At 34.0% G+C, this 24,065-nt stretch overlaps 1 protein-coding gene and 1 long non-coding RNA gene across 2 annotated transcripts; one reads left to right on the plus strand and one right to left on the minus strand.

Annotated features, from left to right (window-relative positions):
* The first annotated feature begins 944 nt into the window (after positions 1–944).
* Positions 945–11,549, plus strand: LOC146140004 (uncharacterized). The gene is made up of 3 exons (XR_014501385.1): positions 945–1,614; positions 9,056–9,267; positions 9,419–11,549. It is a non-coding gene; the product is annotated as an uncharacterized LOC146140004 (long non-coding RNA).
* LOC146140005 (cytochrome P450 2U1-like) lies at positions 7,707–23,937 on the minus strand. The gene is made up of 10 exons (XM_083393112.1): positions 23,759–23,937; positions 23,377–23,474; positions 23,226–23,307; positions 22,304–22,538; positions 19,814–19,975; positions 19,605–19,735; positions 18,745–18,849; positions 13,294–13,425; positions 9,424–9,621; positions 7,707–9,233 (listed from the first exon to the last, which is right to left on the minus strand). Exons 1-10 carry the CDS (start codon positions 23,925–23,927, stop codon positions 9,046–9,048), a joined length of 1,500 nt encoding a protein of 499 aa, XP_083249238.1. The 5' UTR covers positions 23,928–23,937; the 3' UTR covers positions 7,707–9,045.
* Positions 23,938–24,065: the final 128 nt, after the last annotated feature.

The following is a 24,065-nucleotide window of genomic DNA, read 5'->3' on the forward strand; positions in this document are numbered from 1 at the left end:
TATACCGATACTGCCCCCTGCTACCGTGTATAAACCTATTTTGCATAAAATTGCTTAAAAAGGTTTCTAAATTACTCGACTTGAAAATGCAAAATTAACTTATAGTGTTTTTAGCAAACCACTTGCATGTAATCTATATCTTTGTTTGTCGAAATTTGACTGCCGGTTGTTTGGTGTGTACGATTGCAAAATACTAATGTGATGGGCATTAAACGGTCTGTTGAAAGAGCCAAATAGTTAAAAGAGAATAATTTACTTGAGGCAAACACAAGAAACAAAACAAGGAACTCCCATGAAAGTGTATATGTGTCATGCTTTGCCAAGTATATTACGCTATAACCAACTGTTTAGTAGATCCGTTTTACACACTATAAACACAACATTGCTTTTTGGCTGCATGTTTGCCACAAACAATTTTTTAAATCGTGGGCTATAACACGAGGCTTAGGCAAATTTACACGGACATGGTACAACATTAGCAAATGAGATTGAAATTCCACAGGTTGGTGGATTCTTACATTTTTTTTTACCTCGCAAAATACATGCGAAATCCACAAATGATCGAGCTAATTGCAAAGGTTACATCGCAGGGACAACGCATGTCCAGGTTTGTTTTATAATACTTTAAGGCGAGATAGTATTAAACTGATGAATAAACGATTAGTATTTCGTCTATCTAGAGCAGTGGTTCTCAAACTTTTTGGTACTGCGGACTTCTTATACTTCCTTGAAAATAACGACGGACCAATTTAATGTTAAAAAACAACGAAAATTAAAAATCTACGGTAGGCTACAATAATGAAAATTATTCAAATATTCAGCTCACTCATATTACTAATTACGTCATACCGTGACGTCACAAAGTTCTAAACGTGACGTCAAAAAAACGTCACGTTTAGAACTTTGTGAAAGTAACTTATAAACACCACACAGTTCGTTTATTTTGTTATAGTATTACATTGAACAGGTGTTACCTTCGATACTAAAGCTAAAACGATGTTATAAAATAAGGGGTGTCAGAGTACCCTTCAGTTGAAAACTTCCGATACCAACATTTGTTTAACCCAAAACTCTTTAACACTAATTATGTACACCTTTAAAATATTTTTTATGAAATTTTATATTTTCCAGAATTTTTCAAAGTTTAAAATTTGCATTTTATGCAGAAATTTGTCTCTTAAGTAAATAGATTTTTTTTATTAGGGAATAAAATAAAAAATAAAAATAAAAAAGATTTAAAACCTTTTAATTAGATATAACAATTGGTGGCCTTAATTTAAAGACCCCCTCAATAAAAATGCATGGAAGGCTCCCTGGATTAGAACGTGACTGAATGCCGCTGTCTAATGGCTTCCTTTTTTCCCAAGGTAAAGACGTCGATGGCGGTAGGTTTTATACGTCATTTTATGTTGTGCAGGGAAAGTTTAAAGTTAAAACAAAAGGGCACCATGGATTATATTACGAGGCGATAACGAAGCATAACCATGAGGGAATACCAGAAAGAAGTTAAAAATGTTTGAAAAATGTGGTTACCGTCGACTTTATGCTGCCTTCTGGGATTTACCCTAGAAAGCATTTGTAAAGTGGATTTGGATTGATGACGACTTGCAACCGGTAAGAAAATGAATTGGAATTCGTCTTAAACTTTTTTATTGTTTTTTAAACTTCTTATTTTTTTAATAAACTTCAATTCAATCCTAATTAATTAAGTATCATGGCAACAATTACCAAGAGAACCGATAGCCTGATATATTTTGCTATACTTAGATAGTTTGTTTTGCCCTAAAATATTTTAGATTTAATATGGTAAGCAATTAAGACCATGCACAATGCCTCTAAAATGTTCTCGTGTATAAAAAATATGTGTATAAAAGTAAAAAAATAAGAGGAAATTTAGGTTTTATCTGCATTGAAACAGAGTAGCACCAAGTTGGTTGCTTTCTTTTCTCCCTTCTTTAATCACGCGCTAGTAGTCGCGACCAATCAGACATAAACCTAAAGATACATACACCCCAGAAACTAGCCAATAGGAGCAATGTTGACTTTTCGTTGTACGTTCAACATAACAGGTTTGGTGACGGTAGAGAAAGGCGATCGTCGAATGTCGCCATTTTATTTTTCCTTTAACTTCTTGATCTAGACTAGAGTTCGAACTTTTTTTTATTTTTGTCAAATATTTCAAGCTAATATACATATTTTTGTGTGTTGTACCGATTACCAAATGTTTGAAACACGTAGGAAAATAATAATTGCTTTTAGGTGTTTTTTTGGCTTATTTGTTTTGATTTTTTTAATAAAAATTCATGTATTTTAGGCATTGGATGTCTGCTATTAGAAAACTGAACAGTTTTTAAAAACCTAAACACAATTTTGTTTTAGTATAATCACACTTGATTGCGCCGTAACGAAGGTGTATTCAAATTTACAAATCACATTACAACACTACTGTAAATCAAGTTAGTGGTTTCTACTTTTCGCAAGGCGGTTGATGACTACGTCAGTAGTAATCACAATGTCTCGATGTACATATAGTAATAATAAACTGCTGAATTGTTTTCCACCGATCCGACTTCTTGCTCACGTTTTAAATGAGAGCACACTTGAAAAGCTTTTTTCTGGATGTGCGACGCTCACAGACAACGTAGAAACATGCGATTTGGCGAAGATTAGATATCCTTTGTTTATCGCATATTTGTAAAGCGTCTTCTACCATTCTAGAATTACTGATGATGCTGCCCTTTTTGAAACAACCAACTTACTATTCTTAACCTGACCCTTTTCTAATCGGATCTCTCGATTCCAATATTAGAACTAGCTTTCCAAGACACTACTTTAGATTAGGCACTTTTCAGAAATGGACTATACCATTTATAAAAACTTGTTCAAATTGATATTTTCTTTTATGCTTTCTTTTTTATGATAATTGATGAGTTAAATAGGTCATGGCGAAATTTACTGGTGATCTCCATGGTTATTTAGTAATTCATCATTTGTTCTGTCATCCAGACTAAAAACTAAGTCGATGGAACGCACGAAGAGTGGCATCCATAACACCTGTTATGGTTGATACGTTAGTTAACTTTGATAAGGAAGGTATATACTGACCATGCATATTATTAGCGGTTTTCTACCTCTCCTATATATTCTCGTCCTTTTCGTACTCTCGTCTATGATTTTACTTTCCGCTCCCGCCTTTATACAAACGTTATACAAAGTTTTCTAAGATCTTTTTCGCTTCTTTCCTGAATTACTGTAACATTATAGCTAGAAAGGTATCTTACCAGGGCAGAAAAGGTATCTTACCTGCAGAGTCGGGGTCGGACTCAGGAATAAACGAATCCGGTTTATTTCGATGGAATCGGATTTGGCCCTCGAATACAACTATACGTGAAATTAGCCTACTGCCGAGTCACACGCGCGCATGCGGAGTTCCAATTTTCTCACATAAGGCCGTAAACTGTAAATTTTAAAGGTGCAACAGCCTATAAAATTACCGTGATAAGCGTTATTAAATCGAATAAACCAGAGTTTTTCGATGGTGGCCCTCGACCCCGCTTGGGGTGGGGAGGGACGAAGCAGTCATTAGTGATCACCGGCATAACTTTGTAGATAGGTATAGCAAAAACAGTGTCACAATTTGAAAAAAATTAAATTAACGTAAATTTGTGTTTATTATTATGACTGTAATCCTTCTTGCAACGTTTTGTAACACAATTTTCTGACACGTTCCTTGACTGTCATTGGGATTGTTTATAGTATATTACAAATTTGATCATTTATTCGTTGGGTAACACCTAATCGTACGTACGCAAATGACAAGTTAAGATAAAGGCCTGTCGCTGTGGCGAAACAATTACTGTGTTGCTTTATATGTAGCCATTTGGGGCAGCGTCAGCGTCTTCGAGCAGCCAATTACTTGCCGATAACCTTCGCCTGATCATCAAGTGTCTGCCAAATGCTGTTAGGCGAGCAACTAACGTGTAGTGCCAGGTGCAGAGATTTGTTGCAAAAAAACATAACATTTTATAGAAAAACACATCAAGTACGTTACAGGGAATTCCTCAAGGTCAATTTTAGGCCATAATCAGCGAAGTTAGGCATAGCGTATTTGTTAAATAGTAGTAGTGAATTAAAAAATTGAAATCATCACGACGCATGTAATAACATTCGCTTGGCTCAGTAAAAAACAGGACCTAATATAAAAATATATTGGCGGGGCCCAAGAACAAACTTTGTAGTGTCTAACAAAGTTAATTTAAATTAAAATGTTAAATACTTGGAAAGTAAGTGTTTTTTCTCGTTGATTAATGGTGGAATTTGTTATCAACGTGCAGTGTAAAACAAATGAAAACAGCAAGGGGGCACGAGGATTGAAAGCCTTTCAAAGTGACCACGAACTGAGCAGCCACTGAAATAAACTTTTAACTTTTTTATGTGTCAAGTCTTCCTCTAAAGTCAAGGCTTCAATTTAAACTCATTATTTCGGACACCGACCGAATAGATTGCATAAAGAGATCAAGAATTTTTGGAATATTTTATTCGAAGTCATGTTATGTCACAACAAATATTAGCATAAATCTCCATAGCTGAAAGCGTATGGCACTCGAAAGGGTAAAATAATATTGTGGACCCAGCGCTGGAGAAATCATTGACCAGCCCTGATTTCGTAGATATTGTGGGGGGGGGTTACGCGGTGCTAGTATATTTTACTCAAAGTTATCTTCCGTTTCGGTGCTTTAGCAGGTGATAGCCGATGTGGCCCGAAGTTGCGTGTCATTAGTTGGCCATGGTGCGGTCTCACAAGATGTTGCTAGTGGACGTTGTCAGAGAAGTTCATTAAAATGTAGTGCCTAACACTTATTTTTTATCAAAATAATGTTTTTTTTTTTGAAAAGGTATGTTTATTCTATCGATAAAATCACCTCAATTTTTATCTTATTGTTCATATAGGTTAATTCTTTAAAGTTTTGCTGTTAAGCAAACCTACAATTGGTCTATATAATCAAACATATTTTTATTAAAACAAATGGTCGAATTTGAATTTTTGTCCCTTCTAAAATACCACCTGCTGTCCTGAGTAGTAAAATGCTGCAATTTGTCATCTCTGAAAAGCGCCTAAAACCAAAATTAATAGAAAACGACACCTTTAACCCCTAAAATCCACCCTAGGGTACAAATTTTTTACAATACAAACACATTTGTTAGGGTCTCTAACAGCTGTGAATTTTATATAATTTAACTTCGAATTGTGATTTTTGAAACTGACTTCTTAGACTTAAGGTGTTTTAACTTAACTTAAGTTATTTACAAATGATTAGTAACAAAAAGGCGGCTCGATATAATGGTCGTATCGGTAAAGTATAAAATATCAACTTACCTAAGTAGACAAAGAAACCCCGATCTCAACAGTTGGCCTGTAAAATATCTTTGATTTTCGCACTTCATTGCTCCGAATGTTAACCATGACAAAAATCAAAATATATTTTAAACAAGAACAAGTCCTTTAAGAACAACCCGAGTCAGACTCAAGTGAAAAAATAAAGCAGGAAAATCAATTAAACGTTCAACTCCCAAATACCGAGTCCTGATTTCGACTCCAGCCAAGTTAAGTGACTCGTTGAATCCCTTGTCCAAGTCCGACTCCACAACCCTGTATTTTACCCATCCCGTGACCAAAAATGAGATATGCAGTAATCCACATGTAGTGATGTCATACAACTCACCCAGTCCACTCAATACTATTTCACCTTTTCAACTTACAGTTTGCGGCAAACAAAACTTGCCATTACTCATATGCACGTCAGATCCGGCACTCGAGTAGTATCCAGTAGTCTTAATTAAGCGAGACCGACTCATTATTCTGCCAAGACTAGAGTTTTGAGTCCAGCCCCGACTCCACAGCTTTAATGTGCACGACGTGGTTGTCTTCCAGGAGCAGAATAATTAAAAAAGAGACAAGCTGGCTGTTACAGCAAACGACTGTTGCGCCATGGAATGACTAACTTTATTGAGGATGTAAACAACTAGGACTTGCATGATATAACCCTTAACACTTCAAACAAGTGATTACCTAAATTTCTCTTGTTGTTAAAAAGTAAAAAAATGGGCAAATTGAGGTTTTGCGAGCTCTTTAATTAATTAAAGGTTCCACTATACACCGCTAATTTGTTAAGAGACCACAAAAAAAACATTTAACACTTTGACCGAATGAAACGAGGCTCTAATTTTAGTTTCTTATGGCGGAAATTTTTATACAAATGACGCGTTGACAGCATTTTGTCATTGATTTTGCTGTAGTTAGGGTGCCCAATATTAGTTTATTAAACCGATACCAAGTTGTAGTATAGTTGTCGGATACTAGGGTGTGGTATCGGTACCGATCGGATACCAACTCAATCGAACTTTTTAGATTGGTAGCAAAGTAATGCACTGATTTCTAACCTAAACGTTATTTTTGTTTTTCGGTAAAATAAATGTTCTTGTTTACAAGGACATATCGCTTTTCTAAGTCATCCAACCAAACCCTTAACTTTACTTAAACGGAGATTTCAGTTGCATCAATGCGCATAACATCTAACGATAACCTCAGGCTTTCAAAAGTTACCTGTTTTAATTTTTTTTTTTTTGCCTTTTTAGGCTTTAAGTTGCCGATGTAATACCCGGTACAACGGCCATATGACAAAGACGGCATAACTCGGGAGAAACACACAACATTCATTAACTTAATTAGGTTGACAAAATGTGAATCGGTATGTTTCAGAGTTTAGAAAACGGCTGGCGGCTGGTGTTTAGTTCATATTTTAAAGACGGAATACATTCGACCGAAGCGCAAAAAATATATAAATAGTAGGATAAGTTTGTTAAACACTTGTTGGAGAGAACACCATAATGCATAGGCCGCTTTTGACTGTAAAAATACTAAAAAACGGATGGCACTCACGAGAAAGACAGAAGAGATTCGCGCAAAGCGCGATAATAATTTCCATTTTGTTATTTAAAACAGGCCAAAAATGTTTTGCGTGGTCAAAACTAGATCCATCTCTGGAAAGAGTGTTTAAGATACAACCAAACATGTATAATTCGCTCTTGTTTTTGCTTATATGCACTTTAGGAAAAATAAGCCGCGGCCGGATTAAATCGCTTGGCATGCCGCCAAGCGGGGTGTATGTTGCCCAGGTCTGCTCTTGATAGATATCATCTACTTTTTTATAGCTTTAACTACGTATAGCGTTGAATAATACTATAGTAAGCTAAAAATAGATCGAGACAAAATGTTCAAAATAGTTGTCCGGCAAGAAGTGGTACGCGTGGCAGCACAAAACGTCTAAGTGGTACAAGATCGTAAAAAGGTTGGGAACCCCTGCTGTAGGGTAGGCCTATATCAAGATTAACCCCTCCCCCAAACAAAATCGAGGTTAAAATTAAATAAAATATACTAGGATTCGTTATTCTACATTCTAAACCTAAAGTTCTAGAATCCTTTGGGATCTCCTCTGAACATTCCTACCTAATTAACTCTACTAATCTAATTCTTTCCGATTAATCCGGCTCGTGGCCCATATAAAAAAGTTACAACCAAAATAAAAAAGTTACAACCAAAAATAAATAAGTTATTTATGGATTATAAGATATTTTATTGAATAAATTAAACTTGTGTATCCTTAACATATTTCTATTTTTTTTTTCAGCATTAAATAATCACTTGCCAACGGTCACGATATTATAATACCTAAAAATACTATATTTTTATGGTAACATGACATCATTGCAACTTAAAAGGCTATATAACTCGACAAATTCCAAATAGTTTACTTAAAGCGATGGAAGAGGGTGGAAAGATCAAATTGTAAAAAGCTATAAAACAATTATTAAAAGAAATGGCAAAAAGGATTTAAAAAACATTTTTTTTAAAACATTTTAAAAAAACGAAACAAAACTAGACCTAAATTTTTGAAAGGAAGACATCGGCCCTCTAGAAAAGTAAAACGGGTATTATTAGGATTCCAATCCGTTTAGGTTAGCCACTGTATTGGCTGTTAACAAACGTTAAGAAGTTGTAAACCAAATAATTAGTAAAAAATGTATAAAAAACGTAACAAAGATACGCTTTTCAACGTGATAATCACGATATAGCAAACTATTCTGTTTATTGTACAAACTCAAAAGTTGGGTTTCCAATCTAAAGAAAAATTACGCGTTGAATCGCAATAAAGATAAGCTTAAGACTAAAGCAAAATTAAAAATAATAGATTTACAAATCAGAAAAATAACATCAATAGAAAGTAACATCATTAATGCACTATTAGTAAAACAAACTTGCTGTTATTTGACCAAACGCATAAACCGTCATTTTAGCAGAGCAACAAATAAAAATTATATAAAAGCAACTAACCTCTATAAATGCTCCAACTTGTCAGTAATTACATAACACAAATCGTGTGGGACTATAAGTATAAATATTTAGCATATTTTACAGAAAAGTTTTACTTCAGTTTAAGTATTAGTGTTAACTCTGTAGAACAAGTCAGTTCAACTGACAAAAATAATATTTACATTATTGGGTTAAGCTGGGGTCGGGTCAACATTTTGAAAAATTTCTTCCCTTTTTTTCATTCATACATAGATATGACCAAATGCAGACGGGCTACTGCATTGCATATTTAAACAAAGTGCACAAAAAACTGCAAATATTTTATTATGCTTTTCTACTCAAAAGTATAAATATTTCCTAAATGGTACTTTTTTAGTAATGTTTGTTGATAGAAATATTTTATTGTAAGCCGAAGGTATCGTTTAATTAAGCCATCAGATTCACTGTTGTTTGCGTTAATGAGTAACAAATCAACGACTTCAGCTTTTTATTCACCATTAGTTCGAAAGGCGCATATCTTCTATTAAGTTATTTTCCACCAAACAATGATAGTACGTTGAAACATTTTGAAGGCAGAAAATCTGGTTTTAAAGTACGCATGAGGCAAAAAATGTTGCACAACAGTCCAAGTAATCGTTTACGAGCTGAATAAAGTATGATGATATGCTATTATTTTAATTTAAGACCCTTGGCTGCATCACAACCTTGAAAGGCTTCGGACTCAAGGTCAGGCTGCAGACTGGACTTTCGTCTAGCTTTTGTCCATCCTCCGGCGGTGAAAATGTAAAGTGTTGCAACATTGCGGAGAAGAAAACGAACAGTTCCTGTTTGGCGATACTCATCCCCAAGCAAATACGAACACCTGATAAACAGTAGACGTCTTTGCCTTCCTATTTGTAAGCATTTAGTTTTAAACTATAGGTAAATTTTCAAGATCAATTTGACTGGTCGACATTTTCCAATTATGAGAAATAATGAAATGAACTTATTCAGAAAATACTAAAACTAACGTGTGGAACGCCAATTATAAACTTTACTTCACAAAAGGTCACCTCCACCGTACGGCATGAACGCGGGCCTGGAACCAACTTTTCCGTCGTCGTCCAGAAAGTTGCTGGGATCAAAGGTGTGGGGCGACTTCCAGTGGTCGGGTGATGCGTGGATGGAGTGGTAGCAGGGGATGATCCCTGTTCCTTTGGGGAGGTTGTAACCAGCAAGCTGAACGTTGTCGGTTGTTACGTGAACAAGACCTTGTGGACAAATGTAAATTAGACCAATCTTCTATGCAAAGGTAACACACAAAGGAAAACACCTTTGTTTGGCTGTGATTTGAATCGATTTTTCACTCTCAGCAAACTCGGATTTACGCTAAGCTTGAAAAACTTATTAATCTTTATATTAAAATGCTTTATAATCTGACAACAGGATCTTAAGTATGCGACTTAATTTTGTTTAGAAAAATTACAGTTTTTTTTTTGTTTAAAACATTGCTTTTTTGTTCCAGATGTCTGCTTCTATCTTGCTTTAACCCTAACGAAAATATATTTATATATACCATTATTGAATATTGTGTATATTCTTTGAAATGTTTAGAACACCAGTTATCCGCAAAGTATATAGGACCCTACTATTATTTTTTGTTAATGCTTATGTTAACCGGTTTTATATTGACATCATGAATTAGTTTTTTAATAAAAGAAGTAGTTTGCTCACGATTTCAGACCCACGGATAAAAACGAAACCATTCTAATGTTTTACCTTACTATGAGTAGCACTTAAACTTTAGAACTGTGCCTTTATAAAATTTGGTAAATGTGATTTGTTCGGCAAAACTTTTGGTGAATCAAACGTAATTTTTAATTCTAGTAAACTCGCATTACTCAGTGCTTCTTTTCAATCGCCTAAATTATTCGGTCTTTTCGTGCCTGTGTAAACTTGCTGTCACGTTCTGTATACGGTTTCCCAACTTTGCAAGGAAAACCGCACAATTTTGTCTACGTGCTTCTCAATGACACTAATTTCACCCTGACTATCCAAAATTGCTCTGCGGCGCTCCTAGGGTAAAAATTAAACAAAATAACCACCTACACAATTCCATTGTAAGCAAGCCTGTCTAGTATCGTTCACAAAAAATTACGTCACTTTTGTTACGGTACTTGAAGATAGAAATTGTTTTGACATACACAGTAACTTTGAATTGACCTTTTTAATCAAAACGGTAGGACACTCACAGCTTTAAAAAAGAAATTTATTAGGCATATCTTCACATGTTGTGTTGGCCGTTTACCAAATGCAACAACGGTTGGAGTGGTTAAATCAGACCACTTGTTTACGCTTACACATTGGCGGTTGCCCTTCTGTAGGCGAAAGGTGAATGCCTGAAGGGCATTTACCTCGGTGAGGTAATCCATTATTTCTCGCTGTACGCTGAACGGTGCAAAACAAATGCATTTGGTTGTATTGAAAAATTTATTTGTATCAACTTTACGAAGTCCTGTTTATTGAAATGCAATGTACTGTTTGATGTAACAGCCGTATCTTATACTGGATCAAAACAACCATTTTATTTAGATACCGTTAAATATACCGTGTATAATTTTGGTATTTCTTATATTCGATATTATCGTTAAAAATTGAACGAAAACAAAGATGTACATATTAGATCAGTATTGGTGAACAACACAAATGTCAATAAGAGTGTCTCCCAAATTCTAAATTTGCTTGTTTGAGTAAACAAAAAATATTCCCTTTTTGCGAATTTTAATGTCTATTTATGGTGACACGAATTGAGAATACCTTTATAGCCCAAAGACGCTGTGCGTATCGTGGCATTCTTTAATCTATTTGTTTTTGCTTTCGAGATAATATGTCTGTTGTATCGTAATTAACACCCCTCTAGCCTAAAGTTTTAAGGCGCTAAAAGCATTTTAAGATTATTCGCGTTTGAAGCAAACTTTGGCGATGGTTTTGGGAGGACGGCTGTAAAATGGCTCAAAATTTGTTTGCCATTTTATTCATGTGACACGTCTAAATGAATCAAAATTCCTTGACAAATGTATGTACCGTACCTACTGTGTTTGCTTGTAACTGTAACTGTTTATCTTGCTATTGCACAGCCTTATCTTCGTACAACAAAGCTCTGTCGTATATAATGAAAAATACAATCAGTTTACTTGCCAGAAAATATGACTTTTTGTAACAGAACCGACTGAAAAATATGACTTTGGGATAAAACCGGCTGACAAAAAATTTGATTTCCACCACTGATGTAAGTATGCACCAAAGGATTGCTATTATTCATTGCGAACAACCATCCAGTACATTAATACTAATTTATGATAAGTGATATAATTAATACACAAACTATTCGTGGAACCATTTTATTGTCCACCTTATTTTGTGATCTACTACTTCGTATTACCCTTATCGACAACGCACGCTTATAATCGATCAAACTGTATAAAATATCAGAAAAATTAAGGTGTTTAACTGAAAATTTGAGTGAAATTTAGTTTATTTTTCAACTAGGATGTGTTTAAAAAAAGTTACCTAACTTTAAAAGAATCTGCATAACATTTACTTAAACTTCGTTAATATTATCAAAGCTGTAGTCTGTTGGTTACGGAAAGTACTAAAGAAGACCTGTATAGAAAAATATATAGGAATAACATATTATTCCTAATAACACGTAGCAACGGTAGCAATATATTTTACAACGACAATTTGTAGTAAATATTTTTAGGGTCAGTTTTTCTTCGTGCGGTTAGTTTTATATTTTTTGTTCATAAATGGTTTGTTAATTAAAACGCGTAATACGTTTTTCTTAAAAGACTTTTTCTCAAAACTCTGTTATTTTAACTAATAGCTAGTATTTTGTGAGGAATGTTCGTTATGTTTGTGACAAATTAGTTTAGCTTTTTATATAGGTTATTCATTACAAAATGGCGCTTAACATTTTATTTTGAAATCGTTAAAGCTAGTGTAAACTGCTTGGAGGCAAATATGGTAATGGAAAAAAAGAATGCAACTAAACAAGAAGCTCTTAAAAGCAGGAACAACGATAAGAAGAAAATAAAACTAGCTTCAGATATGTTCAACTGCTAATTAAAAACACCTGAAAAGTTTTTGCCGCGTGAAACCCTTAAAAGCCTGGTAAGTTTGTTTCAATTTTTTTTTGTTTTAATTTTATTTAAGTTTATTTGTATAACCAAGATGAAATGGAAACGGGATTAATACATTCTCCGATATGCATAATCTTTGCTGTATTGTCACATATTTTATATTTTTCCTGATGGCAATTCGGCAAATTAATTTTACTGTTATGTTGTTTGATTATTATCTAGGTTTAAGTTCGTTTAAAAACGTCACAATAACGAAGACTGAAAAGACAACAATCAAAATGGCAGTTCATTTTCGACTAAAACGATCTTTGAGATTGGTATTTCAAGAATAGGTCAAAATTTATCTCTGTTATTTTAATGTTCTTAAAATTTGACTAACGTAAATATGATATTATATATATTACTCATTTTTAAAGCATAAGGCTTTTTATTTAAAACTAAACTTTCAACACGTTTAAATGGGTTTACTAAAGTGATTTTTAAGGACCGAAGCAGTTCGTAAAACTTTCTAGTTAAGAGGATTCTAGTAATGAAAAATTAATTATTAAAATAAATTGTTCGAGTAATATGCATTTTTTGAATGCTAAACCGAAAGGGTTGAAATGTTACGAGGATTTCGCTTTAAACCAACTTGCCATCTTAAATACCTTTATTACGTCACATTTTTCGACCAAAGGTTTTTTTGCTTGGCGCTGGTATGCTTCTGTCTCTATCGATCTTTTTTGCGTTACGCGTCAGTGATCGCAGCAACCAGGGTCTTCGATAACTAGTAGAAAGGTGGCCTCCATTCCTGAAACTCACCAATAGGAGCAATGTTGGCTTTTCGCTGTACTTCGAGTATGGTGGCTTCGGTAAAGGGCATCGACAGGCGATCGTCGTAGCTCGGACATTTTTCTTTTCCCAAAACTCGGTCGATCTCGGCTTGCACTTGCTCTTAAAGATTTTTTAACAGCACAAAAGTACAAATTCAGTCCGAAAAGTATTTCCTATTCATGTTAAACGTTATACAGCAATTACAATCAGACAAATAATTTTAGTTGTACAATTTAGTTTTCTAATGGCCTTCTAAAGGTATAGATGTAATGGCAATGTTGATTTCGCGCCTAAAACGCATAGGATTTTTTTTTGAACACTTACATTTGCAGGCGTAGGGGAGGTTTAAATCTATAGGCCAAGCTCTATAACTTTAATAACCTTCGCATATTATGCAAGACAAACAATGTCGCATTTTTTTCGCTTTTAACAACAACTTTCCCTAGCCTACATGTAGGTGGCTATTCCAAACATTGCACGGCAGTCAGGCGCACTTAAACTGTTTTTTGTTTGGTCTGCGGCCTTTTTAAATGTTTTGGATTTGATATATAGGTGGAACCAAAACATTTTTAATGAGCTTTCAATTAGACTATAAACAGAGAGCAGTGTTGTTGTACGTAAAATCGTCTTATATCAGTGATTCCCAACCAGCAACCTGGGGATCGCTATCCCTAAGGGGGTCACAATGCGTTGTCTAAGGGGGGAGGGTAAAACAAATGTAATAAAAGTTTTGCAGTAGAAGCTGCAAATGAAATGAAAGTTTAGCAGTAGGAGGTACTAAAGCAACCGCCAGTCTAAAAATTGTGTTTATGAGGTATTTGCTGCAGTGAACCAGTCGTATTTGTGACGTCAGCATTACACTTGTTTTTAATTAACAAATCTAGTATAGCTTCAATCAATTAGTGTTGTCAAATAAAAACCGTAATGCGACGAAGAGTCGTAAACCGTATATCTAGTGCATAAACTTTTGAAGTTTTACGTTTATCCCAATATTTAATAAAAGATGAGGAACGTTAGAACAAAAGGTGGGAACCGCCTATATGTAAAACAATGTTTGAAGAAATGTCATTTGATTTGCTGTTGTTTTGTGAGAACATAAAATATTCGGTTGTACAAAATACGTCAATTCAGTTATACAAATTCGCAAATAATATAATGTTAAAAAACAATATTGGCTGACTCCGAAATTAGATTAAAACTGTGCCAATAGCACTCTAAATTGTGTAACAACAATCTTTCTTTAAAGTTAACTTTAAAAAAAGGCTTTGTTGGATTAACTTACGATTATTTTTTTTAAGTTTAACGAACATAAAACGCATTTTAAACTAATAAAGGCAAAACTTTTTTAACATAAACAAATTGATTCGATATTATAGAGGGTTTAATAACTTTTCATTATCACATGTCATAACACATAAATATTCTACAAATTGAACAATAATTTATTGCAAAGTTTTTAATAGGGCGATTATTTTCGGACCAAACACTCGCCCTATTTATTAATAAAAAAATTTACAAGAAAAGATATTTTATAGAACTATTTTTGTCCACTATCATCATCATCATTTACTATCATCATTTATTAACGAAAAAGTAAGATATTCAAGTGTTTTGCCTTTTTCAGATCCTACAACGCAACGCACCATGTTGCCACTTATGAACTTTCTATATCTTTTGAATTTAAGGGCAATAAAATGTTTTAGCGGCCATTTACCTTTTTTAGGTTTACTTAAATCGAAGGTAGCACGAAATAGGGGGGGTGGGTCGATAAATTATCACTAAGCGTGTATACAAGTTTACGAAAAAGAAATATTATTTTGGCCAAATACTAATGATTTTCGGGCTACCTAGAGTTTGCCTATTATTTTTTGTATGTTTTAGAACAAATTTGGTTCTTAGCTACATAGAAAAGCAGAAACCGTAAAAACTTTTAAACCTTTGTAAGTAAATAAGTTTTTGAAAGATGACGTAGGTTTGTACATAAATGAATTTTCGGGGGTTAAAGGGTTTGCATCCTTTGGAGTTTTTAATAGCGTGGCTAAATTCCAAAAAGGATAAATATGTAGTTTAATAATTTCTTTTTTTAAATACTATGCAAGATAACACTACAAATTCGTCGTTTGTTTGTTTTATTTAGACAAAAGCTAGTATGTGTTGCACATACGGGTGTTGGAAGCCAGCGGTTGGAACGAATTTTTTTTGTAGACTAAAAAATACAGAATATATATTTGGCGATGGAGTAGATTTATAATAGGGTGCGTGCTAAAAGGTAAGCTGTTTTTCGGAGGAACCAGGACGTTTCACAAAAGAGTTAAGAGTGGAAAAGGTTTTAAGTGAAGGGGTAGCAAAACAGGAATAAGGCTAATTTATTTATTTGGGGAAGTTTAAACAACCCGCTGGCAAACTACCCCCTTATCATCTGTGATGTCAGACATGAGAACGACACAATTTGGGCCCGCCTTGTTTTCTCTTTCAAAATGAAGAAAGGAAAATAGAAAGCATATGCTATAGCGTAAACCAGTGGTTCTCAAACTTTTTCCCTGCGACGCCTTATGAAACATTTGCTGGAATTGCGACCAACCCAATAAGCAATTTTATTAATTTTCCTTGTTTATTTGTTTATTAAAATACACAGCGGAAAGAAAACAACTGCGCTTACTGAACTACGTGAAACAAAGCAAGGAATTGATATGTCATAAAAATACAAAATATGTATTAATTTATATTTTGGTTGCAACATTGTCTCTCTCTTCTATGTTTATATTTAGCCCTTGTTTGTCTTACGCCCAAAGGAGAAATGGTATTGTTGAATAATTATAATCAATTGTTACAGTTCTCAAAAAATACTTTAGTTTCAATGCAAATTTCGATATTTGCTAGCATTGCATCACTGTAGGTAAATTTTGATACAAAACGGAACGCCCGTGATAAATTGAGACGACGCACCAGGGCATCGCCACGTAAAGTTTGAGAACCTCTTGCACAAACCAACAAACCCGGGAACCAACGAACAAATGTAAAATAAGAAGGTATAATGCGCAAAAGAATTAGGCCTATACATTAGGCCTAAGAATTAGGCCTCTTCCCCAAGAATTTCAACCCCATCCCATTTTCTAACCCCACCTATTACCAACAAATAACTCCAAACAGTCCAAAAAATCTGTTGCCAAAACAGCGGCGCCCTAACGGCGCCATTCAAATTAGGGCGCCAAAACTTCGACACCATAGCGCCGTTGCCTGACCCATGGACCCCGATCGTCTCCATACAGTTTTAGGCGTTATTTTGGCCTATCAGGCCTTATTCCGACATGTTTAAGTCTTATTCACACGAAAAAGTGCTTTTTCTGTTGCGTATATTACGGCGTATATGGCTTTATTATCGTTGGTTTAATACTACGGTTTTATAGATTTTTTGGCCCTAGACTTATTGCTTTTTAGGTCTCATTGCGTGTGACCAGAGCTACATGGCAATAACCTCAAAGTAGTAAATTGTGTACCATTTAAAAAAATATGTATATCATCCATGGACCTATATTGTGTACCGCTAAAATAAGAAAGGTGAACTGATAAGCAATTAAAAAAAATATTTTAGAAAGTATTCTTGATTCTAGTACTTATATTAAATATCTATCCCTAAACTGACAGTAAACAAAACATTCGGGATACTGTAACAAGTCATCATGATTTAATTAAGGTATGTTCGGTGGGCCAGGAGTTTTCTGCTCTGTTCTTTTCGTTTTTAAAATTATTTCAGAATTTTTTTATATTTTGGTAGTAGGCCTACTTAAAATGCTATGACACTATAAGTACCCTACTTCTTTGTCTGTTTAAGGCTGGCAGTCAACAACAAGGACGGTAAAAACGAGAGACATGCAAACATCTCCCTTAGACAGAACTAACTTTAGTCTATACGCTCAATCCAGAACCTAACTTTGCTTAGCAAACAAGCATTAAAGAAAATCCGTTGACTAATCAACTGCGATAAATTAACTAAAGGGTAGAAGGGCATGGGGATTATCTTTTTTCACAAGATTAAAATGGCCATAGCGAATAAAGCGTGTATATGTGTTTTTAAAATAAGGAAAACGTCGCAAAATTAGATCTTATATATTTCGTCGACAGTATTTAGTTTTGAATGGACCTATATGAATTTACTTTAGAATGTATTATACTTCTGTGCTCCACATTTTCTAAATATGTTGAATAATTTGTTCTTTGACGCCAAATTTGCTTTTACCGATGGTTATGGGTTTGGTGAAAATGTTACCTTTTCGTCGCAATTTAAAAATGTGCCTTTAAAGTTTTCCTTATATGCTTGACAAATATGATCAACCATATCGAGCATAGCCACTGTGGTGCATCTCTAGGGATTATGTGTTAATAGAAGTGTCACATATCTGCTTGTCCGTAAGACACAGTTCCTATACAGGGATAGAAATGATAAAACATTTAGGTACAGATTAAGTTCTAGCACTGGCTGCAAAAATCGTGTAAATTGATCCACGAAGGGGGTAAATGTGGTAACAAATCTGTGTGATTGTAACTGTTGAGAAGCTAACATTTGCTTTAACCATTGATACATAATGTCCTTAACACACACGTAGTTGTTCTGTTTAAATAGCGATATAAGTGGAATAATTATATTTGGACTATTTTGTATTCACTGTATGTTTATAGCATGTCTTATCAATTTATAAAGCAAAGTTTTTTAACTGAACTAGTGCCTCCATGTAACATATATCGTTGCTATAACGAGGAGTATTTCACACAGGTACCCTATGGGGCTAATATAACACATTGTTCTGAAAATGTTAAAAGTTGACAAACATGTGTGACAGGTATTTTCGTATGCGCTTAGCGTCATACAGTACAATCTATCAAATCAATTAACGTAAAACCATAATGCCAAATAACTGATGCAAATTGGCAGCGGATGGGAAAAAATGCGTGTTAGTAAAACAATTGTTTTATGGCTTTTGTGCTAATTAACCAACCTTGTTTATGGTGACTTGAGATGTTTAATTTTAATTGTTAACCGAAGCTCAGTTTCGTTAAAATAATCTCTCTCGGGAAACGACCCCTTGTTCATCACTCGATACACATTTATCTACACAACTGAATTCCCTATAAAGGCATATTTCCCTACCTTATATTAAGGAAAATAATTTAGATTAGTTTAGTTTTAGACTTATGTAATATTATTTCACGAAGTTTCTAAAATCGTAAAACGGGGTCGCAAAAGCAAAACGTTTTGGAATTACTGTCACAACACCTTTCTGAAGCTCAAAAAAAAACGCAATTGTAACGTATGTATTACTTTATCCTGAAAGATATCGGTTAACCTACAACCTATTGCAAGCTAACATTCATTATTAATTATTAAAAGCGATATTGACTTGTAACATGAAATTAAACTTTACAGTATTTTAAGAAGCTTACGTTGCAAGTCCGGGTTATTAGCCATGTAAATTATGGCCCACTTTAACGTGGTGACTGTCGTTTCGGTACCAGCTTGAAAAAGATCCAAAATGGTCATCTGAAGCCCTGAGAACAAACAAATGCTAGTACTAAACTTTTCAGTTTGATATCACAAATTTCAAAAAAAATCATCAAAAAAATAATTAGCTTTTTAATTTTAACTGTAATTTTTACAAGTTTAAAATTTAAAAGTGATTCGACTTTAAACGATTATTTTTTTGTTTTTTAAATGTATTATGGAGAGCCATAAATTGAATATTTTGAAACTATAAACTTACGTAGAAGGAAATAAAATATTCGTCATAAAATAGCAACCTCATGTCAAGACAAAAATATTAAACACGAAAAAAAAAACAATCTTAGTTTTATAGATTTACTGTGCAGTGCTGTAATGTCAGTGTCTTGACTAAAGTGCATCTAAATGACTGTTTTCAAATGACTTGACTTGACTTAAGTCTTTTGGGCAAAATGACTTGACGTGACCGAAGTCTTTTGGACAAAAGACTTTGGTTGAGAAGTGTTTTCATTAGCCTAAGTATTTTTTTGCTGTATGAAGCTACTTGTAGGCCTACTAATTTTTGCACAAAAAAAAATTTGCTTGCTATATGTTGCGTTTTTCTTATTTTTTATTTTAGTTATTGCAAATAATCGTACGAGTTTAACAACTCTAATAGTTCAACGTTTTATTTTTATGACAAGGACGTGGCTTAAAGTTGACTTGCTCTAATTATGACCTGACCGGGACTTTATTTTTTTTTTAAATAAATAAGTTTGACTTCAGTTATTTAAGTTGTGTTACCTCACAGTTTTGTTCGAGTTACCTTCTTCTGAAAAGTTGATATCGCTTTCAGCCATTTCAATCAGGTAGTGATCAATAAAATCTCTCGGATTGGAGACATCCAATGTTTTTCTGTGATATACTACTTCAGAGTCAACAAACGCCTTTATGCTTCTGCCATTTTACATAAACTTGTTAAATTTTTTTTTATTTGGTAGAGAAACGTGTAACAAAACCGTTAAATTTACGTACTTCCCACACTGTATAATCTGCTTTAAAGACTGCGGATGCCATATTTTGTGCAGAAATGGAATGGCGGAAAGAACAAATGTCGCCTTCTGGTTTGCGACTAAACTGAAATACTTATTATTTAAAGCAATCAGATCCTTGAATTTTCTGTCCCCATAGGAATACCTTAAAAAAAAGCAAGTTTATTTAGAAAACCAAAAAAAATACTTAGTAATGTAACTAAATATTTGTGCGAAAGTGATTGGCATTATTTTAGCATAACACTACTTTTTAAATTTTATTTAAAAATTTAATTAAAATTTAAAAATAATTATGCAGAGGTTTTTAATAGGGAGAAAGTTTCCACTGGGAATAATTTTAATTTTACCACTGGCGGTAATTTTTTTAAGGGGAGAATTTGAGATTTTGGAATTATTTATGTTAAATGCGTTACTAAGGAAAATCTGTTATTAACCAATATTTTTAGCCCGGTACGCCATTAACCTCCAAAAACAGTTCTTTAAACCCAACTTTTCGTCGCGACCCCTTTTCAGTATTCTGAAACTTAAGCGACCCCCCTATTTTGGCGAAATCAAATCACAATAATTAAACAACTTGGCGAAATTTTAGCATTTCTATTGAATTTAAAATGTTACAATTGCATTAAAATTTGCCAAGAATCCCCGAATTACGCCATAAGCATGCAACAAGATCTAAAATTGCGGTCGCGACTCCCAGTTTGGGAACAACTAATATGCAGTGTAAGTAGAAAATACTTTTGCTTGTGTTTTCAGAGGTAGCGAAAATAGCAAGGCAGGCGGAATTAATTTGTTTGGGATAATTTAGGTTGCATTTAAAATATTCTTAAAACATTAAAACAAAAAAAAAGTTCAAAAAATTTAGCTTCTTTTTAATTTTAAAGCACCAATTTAAATCAAATTAAGGCACATTTTATTTGAGAGTGATATTTTTGACAAATTTACACAGTACACATGTCTATCGGTGAAACGAATAAGCAAATACCAATTTAAATACTAAATCAGGGTGGTCCAAACCTAGGCACGCGGGATACACGTGTCCCGCGACCTAATTTTTCGTGGCCCGCGAGCAGCTTTAAGTATTAAGGGTTTAATCCGCAGTGGTTCTCAACCAGGTTACGCGGCACATTAGGTTGCCATTTTAAGGGTGCCGACTCCATTTTTTGCACTATTGGTAAGCTTCTTGATACAACTTGTTGTGTACGATAAAAGGGCCAAAAATTAAAGAGTTTTTTTCAACCTTGTTGCACAGTTAATATGCTGTTTCGATATCGTTTATTGTAACGTTACAGTCAATCACTCAGCAAAAATACGAGGAAGGGTGTTGCGAACTTTCTATGATTTCTGTAGGATGCCGCAAGCCCCAAAAGGGTTGCGAAACACTGCAATCAAAGAAATATGACCAACCAACAACAAGCACGTTCGAATTGTTTAGTTATAATTACAATATTTCGGCTATACACCATTAAGTAAACCAGTTTACTATCGCTCATCAAGTTCGGATCTGGGGGTAAAAAAGACTAATTTTTGGTATGTGTTAGACCGGTTTGAAAGTCACAGAACGTCCTATATGGAACGTTTTAAAATGGCTGTTTTGCCAAATTATCAATTACATTTGCGATATGTTTTCCGTCTTTTTAATATAAACATAACATAAAAAGAAAAACATTCCACGCTTATAAAATGCAGTCTTTTAAATTAAAGTTTTGTCAATTACGCAATTTTTCCGCCCTTGCGCGAACCATTTTGCCAGTCTCATTATTACTCGATTTTAATTGCGCACAACTTCGACGAGACCAGCAAGTTTCTGGAGCTTATATGTCTTTCGACGTTACTTTTGACGATGCTTTGTGGCGTCATCTGAAAACATTTCATACCCCGACCAAACGAAAATCAATGATTTGATCCGCCCCTGGCACGCATGTATCACTCTATGTGGCCCGCAAAGAATATGCAAGAAATATTGTGTCCCGCGATCCTGTCAACCTTAGATCACCCTGGTCTAAACAGATGCACTAATTTTTATCTCTTTGGTACGCTAGAGTCATTATTATTACGTCACAGTGTGCTCTGTGTGCTTTCTGTTTTTTCTACAACTGCGTAGGCCTAAGTTGTTTTCCACAAAATGCCATTTTGTAAATGATAATTGATAAAGATTAAAATATAATTTAATAAAGATTAAGCACAGAACTTAGTAAACCGAAAATTAAGTTGGTTTGGATGTTATAATATGATAAACATATTTCGCTACTAAAAGCATCTTCAGTATCTTAATTAGAATAAAGGTAATTGATAACTATTAATGTAATAATAATATTGCGTTTAAAAAGCTTACAATTGTAAAGAGGTTATACCCTTTTCATATGGACATGTTTTTCTATGCGGGGATTTAGTTTTGGATAGCAGTTAAAAGTGTCCACGAGATATAAAAAGGTGGAGAACCACTCGCATATTGTAAATAAGCTTTAAGTTAAACCTATTTCCAAATGTAAAATATGCCAGTATATTAAGAACAGCGGAGCCAAGAAAAATCGAAGGGTCCAACGACATGGCTTGTTCCACGGCTTGATGAAATTCCGCAATCATAAACGAAACTTCATCACTAATGATTTTTCCAATTCCCCGATTGGTTAACCCCATATTTCGAAGAGTGGTATGGAACATTTTTCTATGTGCAGCCCAACAAGGCCCATACGGTGCGCTTGCAATGCCTATAAACATAACAAAAAAAACTTTATTTATCGTTTTTTTACCGGAAAACAAACGTTTTCGGACCATTGCTCAGCAAATTGAATTAAAATACATTTCTGGTATTTCATCTGATAATGTCAGATGAATGTGTTTTGTCCGGACAACACAAATACTTTTTTAAGTGCCTGGTAGCAAAAAATTAAAGCACAATAGGCCTACAGCGCAACAAAAAAATAATAATAGTTTTACAATGTTCACTATTCACGACTTATGTCAATTTATAATACCCAACACAGTACTTAAATATAAAAATATACGAGAAAACACTATATTCTTTATTTTAATGAAAAAAAGGTCAAATCATTATTTTATAATTGGTTAAAGTAATTTGAAAAATCGGGATAAATGAAAATCTGAACACTAGTATGAAATATCAATTTAAGGGACTAAAACGTACAGTTAAAATACACAAATAACAACATTTATAAGTAATAAATTCGAAATAACAGCGAAGCTATGGCCAACTAATTCCCTTTACTAAACTATTTGTAAAAGACAAAAACATAACGAAATAGGATTTCGAAATGATAGTTAAATAATTTAATTAATATGAGCTATGTTTTCGGTTTGCGTACGCAAAGTTTACTGCAGTCGGCGACCCAACTTAATCGAGTCCTATAGGTTAAGTACAAAGCATTAAAGCATACCCTTCGTGGAATTTCCACGCGTAAGCTTGCCAAGTATTCCATTTGTACGAGATGCAAATTCTTTCGGTCGGTCAATCATCACCTGTAAAAATAAACGTATGTTAAGTTCGGCAAAGTTTTACTGCTTGACTGATTACGTAATGACACCCACCTCTTTAATTAGGTCATAGCCCAAAATGGCAACTAGGGGCTTGGTCGATAGGAACAGGCCATAAATATTTCCATATTTTTTTCCCAACTTTGGTAGAGCTACAAATATACTATATGTTTACGAAGGAAAAATAAATGAATGTTAAAGATTTTTATTTCCATACATAATAGAGTTACAAAAAAATAAAAAGCAATTAGGCTGCGCTTTAATCTGCAAAATTAAACAAAAATATAATTTTACTTATAAGATAAACATTAGTCTATTTGACAAAGTAAATGAAGTCAAGGGTATAATTTTGCTTTCACGTCATACATTACCTAATTATCTATGTATAATTTTTAGAAATGCCACCAAAGTTTCACTGCTGAAATAGCCAGCTTACCTTCACTGAAATTTGGAATAACATAAAGTAAACTGCCAAACATTGGAATTCCAATCGGCCCTGGCGGAAAGTTCTTAGGTTTGCGTAATCCAGAACTTAAGATATAAAGCATCATTGATACCACCGTAATGCACAACAGGGAACAAATAACATTTTCCAAACTTAACATTTCTTGCAGCAACATTGAATTGCCAAACGGAGTCATCGCAAATGTTTTCAGCAACCCTTAAACAACATAATATGCATAGCTAACATTTTACTTATTGAAGTAGCAATACAATGCAATCTTACTGTTAAGAGCGTAAAA

Source organism: Ascidiella aspersa, chromosome 6, assembly GCF_963924565.1.
Source record: "Ascidiella aspersa chromosome 6, kaAscAspe10.2, whole genome shotgun sequence".
NCBI classification, from domain to species: Eukaryota; Metazoa; Chordata; class Ascidiacea; order Phlebobranchia; family Ascidiidae; genus Ascidiella; species Ascidiella aspersa.